At 30.9% G+C, this 20,683-nt stretch overlaps 1 protein-coding gene across 1 annotated transcript in view; it reads left to right on the top strand.

The window, feature by feature from the left end:
* LOC148312476 (ATP-binding cassette sub-family G member 1) overlaps positions 1 to 20,683 on the top strand; it is a 51,381-nt gene that overhangs the window by 18,088 nt on the left and 12,610 nt on the right. Inside the window, exons 3-4 of the mRNA XM_088277128.1 lie at positions 13,205 to 13,375; positions 20,288 to 20,424. Of these exons, the coding sequence (XP_088133254.1) occupies positions 13,205 to 13,375; positions 20,288 to 20,424 (308 nt within the window). The remainder of the gene's footprint in view (positions 1 to 13,204; positions 13,376 to 20,287; positions 20,425 to 20,683) is intronic.

The following is a 20,683-nucleotide window of genomic DNA, read 5'->3' as shown; positions in this document are numbered from 1 at the left end:
TTTCTCCATTTGAAAAATATTTAGTAAATTTAAAAAAAATAATAAAACAATCCCTTTTCTTCAAAATGCAAAAACAACACTTTCTGCCCTGTAGCGGGTAAATATTGAGTTAAAAATATGCCGCTTTTGCTGGGATATAGTACATTTTCTGGGCATTCCCAAAACATGCACAACTGAATATTGACGATTTTTGATAAATGACGTTGTTGAAAGGAGTGAGCGATATGGTACCCAATTACAGTGTTCCGCAAACTTTTGCTGTTCAATGTAAACCTGCCAAATTAAGAAATTTCAGAGGTTCTCCAAAGAAAAAAACAAAGTTTATTTAACAATGATTTACAACATTTTGAGTGTGTCCAAATACTTGTTCACAAAATCTGGATGACCTCCAATTACAGGAGTTATTTTCATATTATTTTTTGACATCTCATCAAAGATGAAGATGAAAATTGAGAAGAATTTGAAGGTAGAATTGGTTAATGTTATACTTGTGTAAAGTGATCACTTAAACCAGCCTATGACGGTCGTCAGCCCCGTAAACGCCCAGACTTCCATATTCTTCTTCATCTTTGATGAGATGTCAAAAAATAATATAACAATGATTTATTATCAAAATATAATGCGAAAACATATAATTTCATAACAAGGTTTATTTAATATCTTCACAAAACTAGACATTTTCCGCGGCACATCAACTAATCACCACGGTACATCAGTGTGCCGCGGCACACACTTTGCGGAACAATCTCCAATTAAATGGTAGGTGTGATCACATCTAGTCAGTCATACTTAGTTTGCTGTCATCTCAAAGTCTTATTTACCTGATTTTTCTTTATTATTCTCTAGTGTACGCCTTGTGGCGTGTTTTAAAGAGAGATTAGCCTCCTGCGATGTAGATTCCCAGCTGTCAATCCATCTCTTTTGTGGTCTGCTCGGGAATCTACCTTGAGGTTGGTCGTGTAGTGCGTTGTGGGGGAGTCTGGATGGTTCCATTCTCCTCATACGCGCATGCCATTGTCTTCTTCGTTGCCTTCCCTATCTAATGACATCTTTGATCTCGCATATTTCTATTATCCTGGTATTCCCTTATTCGCAAGAACAAAAAAACTATTTTTCTCGTTTTTTGTTACTGTCCGCTCTGCTTTCGATCTCGTATGTCATAATGGACGCACACAAGTTATGCATTTTTTAATGAACGTTTTCTAATAAGGGTAAATCCCCGTTCTCAGTCAGAAAATAATACAAAAGTTACACAGATATGAATTCATTCGAAGAAATTTTAAAGATTTACGGAAGAGTATTGCTTTGTCTTATTAAATATTTTCCGGTGAAGATTTTAAAAGGTGAAATGTGTCGCCTAGTTTCAAAATCCACCAGATCCAATTTTATAAGATTTTAAAATAAATACTCCATCGGAATGCCAATTGTGGGTATTATTGTTTAAAATATTTATACACTTAAAAACCCTGCTGAAAAGTACTTAAAAACAGGGTTGTATTTCATATTCCGCCATATTCATGGAACTTGCCTTCTGACCCATATCGGCCAATCAGAGAGCGGAGATAGGTCAAAAATTAAGATGACGTCATTATCGGTTTGCGTCTCGTGTTTTATTTTAAATACTGAAAAAAATCCTAAAAAATTTGATAATTTTCTATTTCATAATATTTTATCTTGAGATAGACAAATCTTTTGAACATAAATGTTACCTGGAGAATTTTGCATTTGTTGTAAAATCGACTTACATGGATCTGGCGGATTTTGAAAGAAGGCGACACAAATATATGTTGATCATCGTCATCTGTGAAATATGTGTCTCTGAATTTTGTTCGTACCCCTGCTCTTAAATCGAATATAGTTTCATCGGGATATAAATCCCTACAAAATAAATAAATCTCACAACTCGAATTGTTCACAAATAGAGGCGTTCTACCAAATTATTTCTATTAAAATTAGGGGAAAGTATGACGTACTTCAATATTAGCGGATAAAATTCTGAATATTTGGCCCCCTTGTTTATTTATTTTTCATAAGTATTTTCATCCGAATTATGTCATATTTATTTCTTCGCCCGTTCCTTTAATTGTGTATCAGCAGCATTCGTGATTAATACTTTAATAACTACGTTAACTGATGACTTTTTTATGATAAGTTACTACACGCGAGCACAATTAGAGATATAATATTATTTCTACCTGACAATATATCATTAAATGACGTTATTATGCAATATCATTATGCTGAAAATATTTTATCGTACTTTTTGATTGTATGTATGTATTTTTTTTAAGAAACTTGTATTCAAACTATAGTCAATTGATTTCTTCGTGTATCGAGATATAATTGATAATTCAGCGAAGGTTAATGAGTGGATTAAAATGAGATAATGGAAATCTGGTCATATCGCTCACTCCTTTCAAGAACGTCATAAATAAAAAATCTTCAATTTTCAGTTTTGCATGTTTTCGGAATGCCCAAAAAATGCACTATATCCCAGCAAAAGCGGCACATTTTTAACTTAATATTTACCCGCTACAGGGCAGAAAGTGTTGTTTATGCATTTTGAAGAAAAGGCTTTTTTTTTTTTTTTCTCTCTATCCTCACTAGTTATTTGGAGATACCTGTTCTGAGGTAGGCAGGGTATTCTTATTCCTTTTATAATATAATACAGCTTTACATATATTTTTAAAATCTAAAGGAGTAACATTACAGAATTAGAAAATAGGATTAGAAAATAGGACTATACAATTATAAAACACTGACACTGACACATAGATCAATCACACACAAACTCTCATTTGCTGCTCCAACTGTGATCTTCCAATTTTTAGGAGCCATTCCTTTGTGTGCATCTTGAATCCATTTCCAACTGAGCACAATACTTCTTGTGGGAGCATATTATAAATTTTAGGGCCTATAAAATTTGAATGTCTTTGGGCAAACGAAGATCTCACACGAGGAACACTTATTTTGCCTTCAGTTCTTGATCTTGTGCCTTTAGAGTGGTTGTTTGTTATATTTTGTATATTTAAAAAAATATACATTGTTTATGTATATTTTTTTAAATATACTAAATATATTTTAAATGGAGAGAAAACCTTCAAGTTTTACCTAAAAAGATCTGTTGCATAGTAAAAAGTTCAATAAATGGCCTGATATTTGTTTTTAATATGTTGTATTATATTTTTAAACTTTAAAACTTTCTCCTGAAAAATCAGGTATTTTGATTTATGACGTTCTTGAAAGGAGTGATCTATGTATGTTAAAATATTGGGAATGAAATATTTCAATAAACTCCCTAAAGAGATTTTAAAAAATTGAAGATTAAACAATTCTTAAAAAAAATTAATGCCCATTACATATAAATCTTGAAAAAATATATAAAAAAGAATATTATACCATTAATTATATAAAACATTAAATCATGAGTGTAAGTGCCTCTCCAAGCACAAGAGCTCAGTCTCTTTTTTGGAGAGGCATAGCGAATCTAAAACTAAAAGTTTGCCATATGTATAAATGTTTAGAAAATGTATTCTATTGTAATTAAAAATGTAACTATATTAAATAAATAAAAAAAACGGCACAGGGTTCAATATTTTATTATTTTTACACCTCAACATAGATGAAGAAGAATATGGAAGTCAGTGTTTTAACAGAGTTTACGTCCTATCATAGGCTGGTTAAGTGATCACTTTACGTAGGTGTTACATTCACCATTCTACCTTGACAACCACATTTCTTAATTTTGAAAGTCTCACATATGTATGTGATCAATCTCATGACGTTCCATAATTGAGTTCACAACAGTCATCTATGATTATATTTACAAAGCTTTTATTTAGCATAGACCCTTTTATTTTAAACGTATGCTAGATAATAACCAAATTATTTTACATATTAAGAGACGCCTGATAACCTGATTCAAAATTTTTATGCAGTTAATTATTATTTATTCAGTTATTTAATTCACGACATTTTGAGTGTAAAAATATATTTTGACATTTATATACTTGTTCACAAATCTGTGTTTCTCCACACTCGTAAGAGATGAAACTGTGTTGAGATGTCAAAGTGGAGAAACCCAGATTTGTGAACATGGATTTGGGCACCTAAAATGGTGTGAATGATTTCTTCGTCTATATTGGATTTTTTTTTTTTTAATTCATAAGAATGACTGTAAGTGGTTCAAAGGCACAAAATAAAAACTAACTAACTAACTAACCATCACGCTGCTTCCCCGCAGAGGTAGGCAGAGAGAATAGAACGCCACACCACTCTGTCTTTGCAAACATTCTCCGCCTCTTCCACGCGCATGCATCTCCTCATACGTTCCCGCCGATTGTTCCGACTCCTAACCTGACCGCTTTCAATTATTTGGCATACCTAATCGTGTCAAGTTTTTCTCGGTCTTCCTCTGCTCCTTTTTCCAATTACATTCGCCTCATATTTTTTTTTACCGTTCTTTCCTCACTCATTCGATTCGCATGCCCAAACCATCTCAACACACCTTTCTTAACTATTATTTACACAGTACGTAGTTAAATAAATTTATATATATATATATATATATATATATATATATATATATATATATATATATATATATATATATATAATATATATATATATATATGTATATATATATATATATGTACAATATATACTATATAAATATGTACATACTAAAAATGATATAAATGAGTTTTAATCTCTATTAACCTTTGTAATGAGTGTTGATGAGTATTTATAAAAATATTCAAAAACAAATGGCATTTTTCAGCTTAAACTTTGGACCTTGCTTAATGGAAAGAAAAATAATTTCAAAATAAAAACATATGTTGACGTAGGTGATATTTATTTGAGGAAGTTCGTTATGAAGTGTACCGATAACGCCAAATCAAAGCAATTTCGCAACGCTAGTCGAGATAAACTTTAAATCATTGTAGCAAATGGGTCAGTGAAGACACCGAATCACAATAATTTATTGTTTTTATTAAATAAACACACTTAACGTCACTCAATCTGACATATCGCGCAACATGCAAGTAAAAATACAAACGTACAAACAATGACCGCCTTTTCCTTATTTATTTATCAAAAATAAAATACTCGTGTTAATATTTTTTCAATTTCAGTTTTAATTGGTTATCCACTATTTCTGAAAATCTATTGTGACATGTCGCTCACTCCTTTCAACAACGTCATATTTCAAAAATCATCCATTTTCAGTTGTGCATGTTTACGGAATGCCCAGAAAATGTACTATATCCCAGCAAAAGCGGCATATTTTTAACTTAATATTTACCCGCTACAGGGCAGAAAGTGTTGTTTTTGCAGTTCGAAGAAAAGGCATTGATTAATTATTTGTTTAAATATGCTAAATATTTTTCAAATGGAGAAAAAACATTCAGGTTTTACCTAAAAAGATCCGCTGCACAGTAAAAAGTTCAATAAGTGGCTTGATATTTATTTTTAATACATTTCGATCTCCTGGAAAATCGAGTTTTTTGATAAATGACGTTGTTTAAAGGAGTGAGTGATGTGTTTTCATGCATTCTGCATAATTTTCAAACACCATATGTGAATTAATGTATTAAATGTTAAATCGAACACTGATTTTTTGAGTCTACTATGTTATGGCATTTTCAAACGATTTTAGAGTTGTGTCCTTGGAACATTTTTTTAAAACGAATTGCATGCAATAACTATAATAAATTATTACGACACTTAGCTTTGCATTTAGTATTTGAGAATGATGCGAAATGCGTCGAAACAATAGATTTTGAGAAATGGTGGTATTTACCAAGTAAAACTAAAAAATGGATAGATTTTTACCTCAAAGTGACTGTCGAATTAATCAAATAAATAAGTGAAGAATTTTATTGAGATTTCTTCATAGGTGAGAAGAATATGGAAGACTGGGCATTTAGAGGGCTTACTTGTATGTATGTAAAATATGCTTAGTATGTAAAATAATTCAGGAAAAATCTTGTAAACATTTCATGAAAGTTTCTGCTAAATAATTTTATTTAAACATAACTCCACCGGCAAGCAAATTTTGGTGGGTCTCTGCAAAAAAATACATAATATGTTAATTACGTTTATAAATTTATATATGAATATATATGTATGTATATGTATGTTTAACAAATAATAATAATAATAAAAGCTAGGGAGTATCCTCGTTTTAAGGGGGAACTCGCAGACCTCAAATTCAGAACGCGAACAACTGCGCTTGAGGTCGGTCGTGCTTCCGTACGAGTGTTAAAAAAAATTGTATTGGAAAATTCCAAAGCTAGATAGCTTATTTTTAGAATATACATTGAAAAAATATTTATATCGTTTTAATTTAACACTTTATTTTTTTCCTTTATTTTAAATTATTTTGCATTTCACAACATAATATAAATACAAATACAAAAAATATAGATAATATAAATACAAAAAAAGATCCCACAAAGGCATGGCCTGGTTTTAGGTCATTGTAAAGGGCACTTGCAAGAATATAATAGATATTATAAGAAGTAAAATTAGAATAAAAGTGTTAATATAAACAACAAATACTGACTCATACTGACTAACAGAAATAATAAAAATAAAAAAAAGGAAAAAAATACGGAAAATTAAAAATAAGAGAATCTATAACTGTTTTCTCTTAAAAACCGTATACTCGTACATATTTCGAAGAAAACCGTATTCTAAAAAAAAAAACAATATTTTAAGTTAAAAATTCAATTACGTTAAATTTTACCAGGGTTTAATGAAAATTAGTTTCGATTTGTCGTATATTGGACCTTAATCATGCTTTATTAATAACAGGTGTGCCTATACCTTAAGATACGAATCGACAATACATTCAAACAAACGTGTTTTTGTTTTTTGTTTTTAATAAATCGTCTGTGAAAGTGTGTCTAGTCAGACAATTATTGTTATTTTGCAATAGTTATGTATTGCTAATCCTAGTATGGAAGTTGACGGTTGTTGGAAATGCGAGTTGGTAGGCGCTAAAGTAACGTAATATAACCGGTCGTACAGACCAATCTCTAGACGTTTTGGCCATATTTACACCGCGAAAGTAACTGACTTCAAACACAAGGCAAGTCAGAGCTGACTCGATATTGCTATCGGATAAATTGATTTTATGTTCGTACAGCGCTGCAATGAATCATCCATACTGCCTGTAAATACATATGTATTAGAGACCATGGCTCTGACAAAAGGAAATGGAGATAAGCTCAAAAGCATACAGCGATCCATTAAAACATCCACGTATAAGAGATAAAATAAAAAAATAGAACCAGTATAGCGGATATTTTGGATCGCGTAGCAAGACTAAAGTGCCAATGGGCAGGACATGTTGCACGACAAGACCCCACAAGATGGAACCTTAAAATGTTAAGATGATGTTGAGACCTTGGGAAAATAAGAGAGGCGTCAGAAGACCTCAAAAAAGATAGTCCGACGATATAGCCGCTGTGGGGGGTAAAAGCTGTCGTCTGCAAGCAGCAACCAACGGAAAAAAATGTTTAAAGTTACCATAATATAATGGGTAAGATCGAGGGTCGAAGGGGTGTCGGAAGAAAGTGGATTTCCTGGCTCCATAATAAACATGAGCGGACAGAAGAACAGAACGTCAAGGAGATGTTAAAGACTGCCATAAATAAGGACACTGAGATTGTGTCCTTCTCACAAGTGATATACAACGTCATGGGGATCCGACACGATACTTACAAAAAAACATATACTTAATTCATGAGTGAAAATGCTAGGCAAAAACACTGGCTTCGAAAATACATTTCTCCTACTACTATTACTACTACCAGCACGTCGTTCCTCCGCAGGGGTAGCAGAGAGGATGTAATGCTTTTCTGTCCTGACATGCACTCCTCGCTTCCTTCACATCCATACATCTAGTAATACATGATCTCCGATTACGTAGACTTATGACACCACAAGATTTTAGGTCATTGACATTAATAGCATATGGGTGCCGTGGCATAAAAATCTTGACTGATGACTACTTTTAAACAGTGTAGCCAGTGCTCGATGCCAGTACTGACGCCAGTAACTGGCACAATGTAAACCCGCCTTTATACTCGCATTACGTGTACTTGGACAAGATTAGGTTTCGATCGAACACCATAATACTGCCTTGAAATGTCAGGTATTCTGCTGACACACTTAATGCTTTACTGTAATTCTAACCAAATGCCGTTTTATACAAACTGGTTCCAACTAAAACCTGCAAAAACTGCATTCCTTCTAACATGCTAAAACGTGCAAAAACTACAGATTATTTTCCAACGATATTGACGTGTTACTAATCTGGTCAAATTAGAAGCTACATAAAAAATGAAAATCACGTTTTCAGGTGTTTTCCAGTGTGTAAAATAATTCAGTAAGGATCTTGCATACATCTAAATTAAAGGGCCTCTGCTAAACAACAGCTTTCCTCATCCCACCATATATGTCTCCAGTGAACTCACATGTCTCTACATCATGAGATTAATGATATAGAATGCGTAGGAGTTCCAAAAGTTTTATTAGTGTTGTTGTCAATCGTGGGTAGGAATGGTGGATGTTACACGTGTGTATCAGCGATCACATAACCAGCCTGTGAGAGGTCATAAGCCCTGTAAATAACCAGCCATCCTTATTCTTCTTCATCTTTGTTGAGATGTTAAAAATGGAACAATGTATATCCTTCAAATTGAATATGGATTAATCGTAAACCTTGTACATAATAAGCAAAGTAAATAATAAATGCAATTTCCATCTTTAAAAAAAAGCCTTTGAATATTATTTACTGCATACATACATTATTTTAAATATATCTTACTACTGATATAGTTTTAGCAGATGTTGTGTGTGTTGTTAAATAGTATTTTTATGCCGTTAATAACTAAATAAATTTACAACATTTTGAGTGTGTCCAAATACTTGTTCACAAATCTGGATTATCTCCAATTATAGGAGTTAATTTTCGTATTATTTTTTTACATCTCATCAAACATGAAGAAGGATATGGAAGTCTGGGCATTTACGGGGATGAAGACCGTCATAGGCTGGTTAAAGTGATCACTTTACATACTAATATAAGAGTTTTTACTCAATAAAAAGCTTCTTTTCATCTCACCAATAGATGTCTTTGGTGAAGTTCCAGTGATTCAAGAACAATGTTTCTGAATTGGTTCATATATATAGAACTTCCAAGAATTTGAGTAGTATGGTTGTCAATAATGGGTAGAATTGGTGAATGTTACACGTGTGTAAAGTGATCACTGAAACCAGCTTATGACGGTCGTCAGGCCCGTAAATGCCCAGACTTACATATTCTTCATCTTTGATGAGATGTCAAAAAATAATATGAAAATAAATTAATATTTGTATCATGGAAAAATAAACGTATTAGTATATCTAATAATTAATAATAAAATAATAATAATAAATAAAACCCTTATCCGCACCCCAATGGTGCATAGGGCACTGCGTCATATAAACGCAGTGTTATTTTGATCGTTTACACATGAAGGAAAGGTGATCAGCCCTCCGGTTCAGGTACCAGTCCAGGGTAATATTGAATAAATATTACAGTGAAAAAATCACTCATATTTATTTTACCCCCCCTGGGAATCGAACCCGGATCCTCCAGAACGGTAGCCCAGCGTGCTGACCATTACACTACGGAGGCAGACAATAATTAATATGTCCAAATACATATACACAAAAAGTATTAAGATCATCTAAACTTATATCATATTTCCAGAATTCCTCAATATTGAAGGTTAGTCTTATCTATTGGACTTTGATTACAAATTTGAGCTCAGAATAACAGATAATGTGTAAAAGATAATTTAAATCATCATTAAAATTTAATGCAAATAATTTTGTCCACATGTACAATATTTACTTAGGAAATTTACAGCAGATATAAGCGTTTGATCAGCTGGAAAATATAAGTAAAAATAAAAATTATAATTATAATATAATTTTAACATTTATTTTATAGAGTATTTTATAAATGGACAAATAATTAGATGAAACGCACCCACCCAGCAACTCTCGATGAGCAATAAATAAATGTACATACAAATATCGTAGTCATACAGGAGAAAGTGACCAAGTACATTTTTTACAAAAACGTGATTATTGAGTATTTCATATCTTACTAGCTTAATATTGCCCTGAAAAAATCCCAAAGGATTTTAAACTTGGAAGTATAATATAAATTGACTTATTAAAAATGACTCACTGCATTGATGTTTATTTTCTTGCCAAGCAAAGGTGACTTAAATGGCCCTCCGGAACATTTTACGTTTTGTTAGTTGGTCACTTTCTCCTGTTAGACTACGATATGTGTATGCTAATGTGGTTGTTAATGTGGTTAGTTGTGGTTGCAGAGGAAGACGGTGGAAAACTTGGCAAGAGCTAGTTTTTCAAATACTTTAGTGATGAGTCGTAATAATCAGCTGGTATGTTTAGAGATATTTAAAAAAAAATAATAATAAATATGTAATTTATTATAAATTTCTCTGCTTCTGCATATTACTAATCACATTCGGCTTATGTAATATTGTTTTAAGAATCTTTTTTCACTTATTCGAAACCACCTTAACACATCTTGCTCACATAGTGCTTAAGTACTCTCTTATGGTAGAGAAAGTCCAAAAGAAGTTTCTGAGGTTTCTACATGAGAGAGTAGGTACGGCTATTATCCTTGGCTCTACCCGACCGAGTTTCTCCAGGGTATACTTGGCTACAACAGTTTAGAGACTAGTAGGAATATGTATTTAATTACGCATTTTTATCGACGGTTGCGCGGTATGATCGATAATCCTGAAAATATCCAAAGCATGGGTCTGTATGTTACCGATAGTTACCTAAGACAGCGTCGGCATAGATTGTTTCACATTCCTATATACAGGACCAACCTGCCAATGGTTATGCGTGTAGGAAGAGCTACCGCTATACGCCTTGATTATTGTTTGTTATGTATATATTAAATTTTAGTTGCTGAAGAGATCGTATTTGACAATTTATGTACATACACAAACACATATATATATATATATATATATATATATATATATATATATATATATATATATATATATATATATATATATATATATATATATATATATATATATATATACATATATATATAATTTTCTCCTAATGTGCTTTATACGTTTAAACTTCAATAAACGTTAAAATAAGCAAAAAATAACTTCATAGAAAACACTCTATAAATAATTATTATTATCTTCAAGTGCTTAGCGTTATTAATTTACTATGTTCCAATCATGGATTAAACAATTCATTGTTCAAAATTCCTACTGAATATACCTTCCCGATAACACGGATATGCCGATAACGAAATCACTTAAGGCTTCAAATAAAACATTGTCATAAATCGTTTATTCACTTAAATCGAAATTATTTATCTTTATGTATCCAGCTCAATATTTATCATGAATTTCTCAATGCCGATCTCAAGTATAGGCGGACTTCGTCTTTCGGACATTCGACTTTCGCACAATTCGCCATTTCGCACATTTCAAAAAAAAAATTTTTTGGCAATAATGCAAACATAGTTTACTTTTAGACTGAAGATGGAAGCATAGCTTCCGAAACTAGTCGTCATAAAATAAACTCAAGTGGTGAAAAAAACAATTGTTTTCCTTTTAATTTCATCATGTCTTACCACAAAGTGAATGCCGAAACAATAAATAAAATACAATTATTGTATTGAGTACCTATCTACCAAAAGTAGTCGGTTTCTAGGAGGTATGCTGTTATATTTTATGTGAGCAAAATAACACACAGTACTCGGCTGTCCAAACTTAAAACACAGTAAAGGACATTTTTTTGTAGTACTTTTTTTTGCATTTTTGGACTAAGTAGAATCTACTTAGTCCAAAAGTGCAAAAAAAAACGTACTACAAAAAAAATGTCCCTTACTGTGTTTTGAATTTGGACAGCCGTACTGTTCTTCTGCATTAATAATACATATACAGAAATATTGTTATGGAATTTCAACCACATAATGCTTCGGTTGTCGCCACTACGCCGGCATACGCAGCGCCGCGACGTCGACCCGGACGCCAGACGTCATATTACGAACGCCTAGAAATTTAATTAAATCTAAGTACCCCTTCAGAGTTCGTTAGACTTGTATTTACATTTGGACCTTAATGATTACACGGTAGTTCGCCAATTCGCTTAATTTGTAAGCAAACAATCTCGTTTTACATTTGTGTGTATCCACATAAATGTAGGGTTTTTTTCTTTATTTTAAGTTCTTTTGCATTATACAACATAATAAAAATTCAAATACAAAAAAAATATAAAGTTTAAATACAAAAAAATATCCCACAAAGGCATGGCCTATGTGTGGGTATACAATATATAATAATTTAGGTCATAGTAAAGGGCGCTGGTAAGAATACAATATATATATATATTATAAGAAGTAAAACTAGAATAAAAGTATATAATTAGATTAAGACCAATATTTTTAGCTTTTCGCTTTATTTTTATTTGACCAGCGACCGGGTTTCGTCGTTACCGACATCATCAGACTGGTCGGACATGTCGGTATATATTAAAATGCAGTTCCATTACGAAGTGTCAGTGGATAATATAAATCTACTAGAATAAAAGTATAAATATGAAATACAAAATACTTAACTTACAGAAAACAAAAAATAAAAAATAATTTCAGTTCTGTTAGTTACATTTTTTTGTTGTTATATTTTATATTATTTTTTTAGGTATTAAATGGATGTTTTGCTCAAATTTATTTTTAGTTTTCAGAAAATTTTAGGATTTATTTTACAGAAAAATTTAAACTAGCGGTTGTGAAGTATTCTTTTTGTTTTTTATTGTTGTTTTTCTGCTGGTCTTTGCCATAGGACAAATCTATCGTACATCGTTTTGCTGCACATTCATCTGAGAGATCGCATTTCCACTGCATTCTGTCTAATTTCATGCTTTTTTCCAACTCCGTGATTCACTTTCAAACATTTCATTCATTAGAGCTGAGTTTCGATGACTCCGTATAAAAGATATTACCTACTTATTTATAGATGTAGTTACTAATTACGTATTCCTAGATGTAGGTTTTGAGACTGAGCTACAATAATGAGTATATCCTGAAAATTGAGAAATATTTCATGATAAAAATCTCGTATTTTTTCAGGTGTCAAGACAATTCTCCACAAAGTGAACGGCCGCTTCCTTCCGGGACAACTGATTGCCATTATGGGCCCTTCCGGAGCGGGCAAGTCCACTCTGTTGGACGTCCTGTCCGGATATCGCATCACGGGGGTGGAGGGTGCGGTGTACGTCAACGGCAGGGGGAGAGAACTAAGTAAGTACTGAATGGGAGATGGGGAGAACTAAGTACGTACTGAACGGGAGATGGGGAGAACTAAGTAAGTACTGAACGGGAGATGGAGAGAACTAAGTACCTAAGTTATAAACTTAATTTAAGTACAGTGAAACCCGGATTTTACATCCCCGGATTTAACATTTTCCTTGAATGTTTTTCGCAGATACTTTGTGGTACATTTTATAATATAAACTTTATAAAATAAAACAACTTTGTTTTTTATCACATTTTTATATGTACATTTTTCTCCAACCGGTTTTGACAAGAAACATGTACTCATGTTTTATCCTGATGATGACAAGGTTTTTGTCGAAACCGGTTGGAGAAAAAATGTACATATAAAAATGTGATAAAAAACAAAGTTGCTTTATTTTATAAAGTTTAACATTTTTCTGCCAATTGCGTGTAATTATTTCAGTCCCGATATATTTCCGTACATTTATTACCCGTTTTTACGTTTTTTCTCCAGTTTATGTCAAAAATATGCTGTCCTTTGATTTATAACTCGATCTGTAACGCTTTTTTTACATTATTAGCGATCATCGTTTATGTGCAATTCATAGGTTTTTTTTGTTTGTTTGCACGATCAAGATACACTGCTTGTATATAATACAGTGCCATATGCACCATACTATAAAGTGCGGATAATTTTTTGAAGAAATAAAAAAAATATATATCATAATTAATTCACATACACATTGGCTTATATGCACAATACCTTGACTATCATTAGTTTAACTGCCTTTTTCATTTTTACGTTTATTTTACATAAATTTAAAAATTAAACGTTTTCACAACTATTTTAAAACAATGGAAATGGATATGTCTCACTTTGATACTAAAATTCACACGATTATTATTTTCATGGAAAACTAACACGCTACACATCTCGGTACCAGTTAAATTCTTCTCTTTTTATCGAGAATCTTACTGACAAAAGGTCGTGTTTAGCGTCCATAGTAATCTGTACACAAATCGCTCACTCCTTTCAAGAACGTCATAAATCAAAAATCCTCATTTTACAGTTGTGCATGTTTTCGGAATGCCCAGAAAATGTACTATATCCCAGCAAAAGACGGATATTTTTAACTTAATATTTACCCGCTATAGGGCAGAAAGTGTTGTTTTTGCATTTTGAAGAAAAGGTGTTGTTTAATTATTTTTTTATAAACACTAAATATTTTTCAAATGTAGAAAAAACCTACAGGTTTTACCTAAAAAGATCTGTTGCACAGTAAAATGTTCAATAAGTGGCTTCATATTTATTTTTAATACATTGTATAATATTATTAAACTTTAAAAACGTTCTCCTGAAAAATCAAGTTATTTGATTTATGACGTTCTTGAAAGGAGTGAGCGAAATGTGTACTTACCTGTTGCGTATTTACACGTCAAATTATGAACCTGTCATTATTGCCTCATCTTGAACATGAAGTGTGACTAACGGATAGCTGTTTTTTTTTTCTTTCCTTCTTATATTTTTGATGTCAAATATATTAGGAGCAAGAAATACGCAATACGCATCAATTTTTTGCACTGATTGTCTTGATTAGCTTTAAGGCCGAGATCTCTAGCCTTCAAATCACAACGCGCTCAACCGCGCTGAGGGCTGGACGTCTCTTCGCGCTTTTTTTCTTGGAATTTATCGTGGGTATACTGGCGAAAACCGTTAACTTTAAAATCCCTGTTTGAATTATCCCTGTTATTTTAAGCGTTTATTTAGCCCGAATAAAATACCCGCTATTAATCTTAAAGAATGAAATGAATTTAGTTGTAAAATCACATAAAAATGACATTTCAAACTACTTGTGTATATTACCAGTTTAAACTTTAAATTTTTATAATACTGCATCATTATTCAAAATTGCATATTTTCTAGCTAACGTTTTTTGCCAGTACACCCACGATGTATTGAATTTGATATTTTTTAGATTCTTAGTTCCTAGTTTTGACTCAATATTTATTCAATATTACCCTGGACTTGTATCTGAAGCGGAGGGCTGATCACCTTTCCTTCGTGTATTAACGATCAAGATAACACTGCATCTATATGATGCAGTGCCCTATGCACCATCAGGAGTGGATGAGTGCGCACGATTATTTAAAAATATATATTGAAAAAAAAATATTGTAATATATATTTATATAAATATATAAATATAAATAAAAAATATTATAAATAAAAAGCTAAAAATATTGGTTTTAATCTAATAATAAATTAAAAAATATATTGAAAATATGTGTATCATTTTAACTCGTTACCTTTCAATAACTCTTTACTTTTCAAAACCATATGTTTATTTCGACGAAAAACTATTTTTTTCAATACAAAAACGTTTAATATTGATTTTAAAAAACCTTCAATCACTTCATATGTTACTTGGATTTAGAGAAAATTAAGTTTCATCGATTTATCGTATATCGGGCCTTAAATGATCGAATTAAAAAACCAGTTAGGTAACAACTTCGTTAAAGAATTCGTTGATAGACCGAACAAGAAACACGGAAAATCGGAAAATGTGTAATACGAAAGATATAGTCAGAAAAGGAAGACAGCAAATACGATTTTGGAATGCCAATGTCAATAGAATACAAGAAAATAAACTGGCCCGAATTGCTCTTCATGGGAACCCAGGCGGAAGAACCAACGTCATAAGAGAAGGATAACGAAAAATAAATCCGAGGATCTATAAGAAGGAAGATGAAGAATTTATTTAATTCAATCGCCCATGTCTATAGTATTTACACAAATTGACTGATTTGCATGTTGTTTACCGAGAGTTATTTATTGTGCTAAACAAATATTCTTGCTGAGAAAACATCTGTTCAATTAAAACACAATCATCCATTTTATTATCTTTAAATAGAATACATGTATTTTTAAATTGAATATATTAATGATTCACACAAATATATTGTTTATTAAATTATAACGCACCATATACAGGTTTTTTTTTACTTTGAATTGAAGGTTTCCTATACTAAATTGGACGCCTACAAAACAAATTGGACTTTATATTCTGTCTCATAAGACAGTTGGAATATTTTTTTAAATATATTCATATTAGTACCATATTGCGTGAGTACCTGCCCGCATGTATTATTCTCATTTACAGGTGAAAATACAAACTGATAATACAAGCTTGAATTTTCACCTGTAGATGAAAACATTTGTACCTAGTTCTCGAAACTAGTTGTGTTGACATTAAGGGGATATTTGCACACACAGAATTCATTCCACCGGAGATCACCGAAGAGGTCACGTGTCTGTCCACACCCGATTTTTTTTAAGAATGTTTTTATTTATATATATATATATATATATATATATATATATATATATATATATATATATATATATATATATATATATATATATATATATATATATATATATATATATATATATATATATATATATATATATATATATATATATATATATATATATATATATATATATATATATATATATATATATATATATATATATATATATATATATATATATATATATATATATATATATATATATATATATATATATATATATATATATATATATATATAGTGTAATGGTCAGCACGCTCGGCTACCGTCCCGGGTTCGATTCTCAAGGGGGTAAAATAAATATAAGTTATTTTTTCATTATAATATTTATTCAATATTACCATGGACTGGTGCCTGAAGCGGAGGGCTGATCACCTTTCCTTTACTTGTAAACGATCAAGATAACACTGCGTTTGTTTGACACAGTGCCCTATGCACTATTGGGGTGTGGATAAAGGTTATATATATATATATATATATATATATATATATATATATATATATATATATATATATATATATATATATATATATATATATATATATATATATATATATAAGATAAAAATCAACCACGTAAAACGTTACCTGAATTTAGAGAAAACTACTTAGTTACCACTTAACGAATACCGGGCATTAATAATCTAAAAAAAGTGGATACAGTAGGTGAAGACCGTCATAATACATTTAGACTTTACAAGACTTTACATTTATCGTTACAAGGTCAAATTTTGAAGTAAATTGTGAATACGCAAATATCTAGTACTAAATACATAGTACTATATAACCGGATTATATGCATATGTACTTATGTAGAATTATCACATCCTGGTGTGAGATATTATTCTTTGGACTCTTATTATTAGCGATTATAGTACTTAGTCGACCTCTGTACTGTGTATAATATCGTAATCGTTATCCCTTCACGATTAGAGATGTGACTAATGACTTACTGTTGCTTTTATAATTCGGATATCGGATCTAGCTGACTAACTGAACTAATTACTAATCCCTCTCACTGACTACACTAGAGCACTAATAGAAACCAGTTTATTTAAATTTGTATTTATTTAACTTTCTCATTATCATTCATCGTTCACTTTGTGTAATACCACTTAAAAACTCTACTTTAAAACTGCCGGTTTTGGAATAAACATTCCATCATCAGGTCAACTACAGTCCATAGTTGACCCGGTGAGGGAATGATTATTCTTAATCCGTTAGTATTGAAGTAGAGTTTTTTTAGTGATATTACACAAAGTGAAAAATGAATAATAAGGAGTATGTTATATTACCATACCACAAATTAAATTATGATTTTAAAATTCATCATATTTATTTATTTTAGATATGTAGACGAATGTACGGCAAAGCCAAGTATGTATAATGAATTATTTATTGATTTGGCGTTTACTTTATAGAACTCCATTTTAATTTACGTATTAATTTTAAATCAAACACAAATTTTTTGAGTCTACTAAGTTGTATTTTTTAACAAAAACACATAAAAATTAATATTGTGACAATTTTTTCGCCTAGCTATGACATTATCAAACGTATGATAAATGTTGGAATGGTAAAATAGGGGTAGAATGTAAGGCTGAAATAAGCATTATAGATAATGGTGTGTTAAGATGGTTTGGACATATGGAACGAATGAGTGAGGAAAAAACGTTAAAAAAATATGACGTGGATGTAGTTGGAAATAGGAGCAGAGAAAGACCGATGAAAACTAGGCATTATCAAGTATGTCAAATACTTGAAAGCGGTCAGGTCAGGAGTCATATTATCATAATGTCCTAATCGGCGGGTAAGTATGACAAAATGCATGAATGTAGAAGAGGCGAAGAATGATTACAAAGGCAGAGTGGTGAAAAATTCTATTTTTCTGCCTTCCACTGCGAAGAAGCAACGTGATGGTTAACTAGTTTGTTAGTTACAGTTACATAGACATTAATTGCTATTAAATAATAATTTACATTAAAATCATACAATTAATGATACAATTTTGTTTCACATTTTCATGTAATTTTCGCAACATACATATAATAGTTCATATAAAAAAAATCTTCTTTGTCTATATTGAGATGCGAAAATTTAAATAGAACTCAAAATAAGTGGAGAAACCCATATTTATGAACAAGTATTTGGACACACTCAAAATGTTGTGATGGTCAATATAATCGCCATATACAAAAATGTTTTTTTATAGGCTTAATGCATTTCATTATATATATATATATATATATATATATATATATATATATATATATATATATATATATATATATATATATATATATATATATATATATATTACATCTTCTTACAGTAAACAAAACATTTATTTTTTAATTCTTTCAGACTCTTTTCATTCTTCATACATTCAGGTATTTCATCATACATTTTCAAACCCTTATACATTAAGCAATTTTGTGACTCGGTTTTTTTCAACAATGACAGACTTATTTTATCCTTATTTCTAGTAATATGTTCATGAAAATTTATGTTTAACACTATTTTATCCTTAAAATTTTTGGGTAAATTATCGTTTAAAAATGTAGACAGAAAGGTCAGCATATTTAATTTTACTTTTTATCTTTTTTCTAGATAACCAGTTGAGTTCTTCTCTCATTTTTTCTATATTATTATATCAATTTTTCCTTGAGTACTATTCTCATCGCTCTATTATGTTTGATTTTTAGGCGTTTTTTGCCGTCATAGTTATGCGATGCCATTCACTAATAATACGAATAATGATTTGCACTATTTTATATTCGTAAAAAATACTATAAATTAAAGCATGATCAAATAAACCAAACATATGGAAGTGGACTTTGTATTAGCATTCCCAGCACGCTAAAAAATGGAGTTTGGAAAAAAATACATAAGTATACACTAAGTCTTGTTAAACAGGAAATATGTGAAAATACCATATTTTAGGTTAGGGGCACAGTTCTTGTTTGTAAAAATATATGTCATTTTTATTAAGGCGGGATAATCGAAAGCCCGCAACTTAATTTTCTTTAAACCCGTGTAACATTTAACTCATTGAATTTTTTCATTAGAACACCATTTTTGTACTGAAAAAAATTGTTTTTCTTCGAAATAAATATATGGTTTTTAAAAAAAAAGGCTTACGAAAAGGTCACATAAAAGTCACATTACTAAAAACATGTTTTCAATATTTTTTTTTAAGATAAATGTTTCATATTAAGCCTAAATATACGATAAACGTCTGACGTAATTGATTTTTTTTCTTACAACACCGATTTTGCCTTTTTTTTTAAATTCTTCATTGTTTTGGTTTTGAAAAGAAAAGTGTTCTTGAAAGATAAGGAGTAAAAAAAAATATATTATATTCTAAAAAAACGATGTTTGTCACCCAGTAAGAGAATGTTTCTGCCAGTGTCTTATTTTTATTTCCAAACAAAATAATAATAGTAAATAATAATAACAATCAATAAAATTTTCATCGTTTAAATGTGTTAAGTTTTATCATTTTGGAATAATAATTAATATATATGAGAAAACTAATTGATCACTATCTTTATTTAACAGATTCCTTCAAAAAGATGTCATGTTACATTATGCAGGATGATCGCCTACAGCCTCTCCTCACAGTTCTAGAGAATATGCAAATAGCTGCAGATCTGAAGATGGATGTATCCATGGACCATTTCGAAAAGGGTGAAACGGTAAGATCAACCTCCAATCATGTGGAATATAATAAAATAAAAAAGTGTGTGGATATAAACCTTAATGGGACATATGGATATTGTATGACACATAGTTCGGCAAAGTGTGGCTCAGGTGCCGCATTTAGTGCGGCTCCGGCACGCATCTCTCACTCCTTTCAACAACGTCATATATCAAAAAATCGTCAATTTTCATTTGTGAAAATGTCCAGAAAATGTACTATATCCCAGCGAAAGCGGCATATTTTTAACTTAATAT

This window comes from Brachycentrus maculatus, unplaced genomic scaffold (assembly GCF_059751285.1).
Source record: "Brachycentrus maculatus isolate JH-2025_06_01 unplaced genomic scaffold, ASM5975128v1 h1tg000039l, whole genome shotgun sequence".
In the NCBI taxonomy this organism is placed as follows: domain Eukaryota; kingdom Metazoa; phylum Arthropoda; class Insecta; order Trichoptera; family Brachycentridae; genus Brachycentrus; species Brachycentrus maculatus.
The sequence above is the reverse complement of the archived record's forward strand: the minus strand, read 5'-3'. Positions and strand labels throughout refer to the sequence as shown.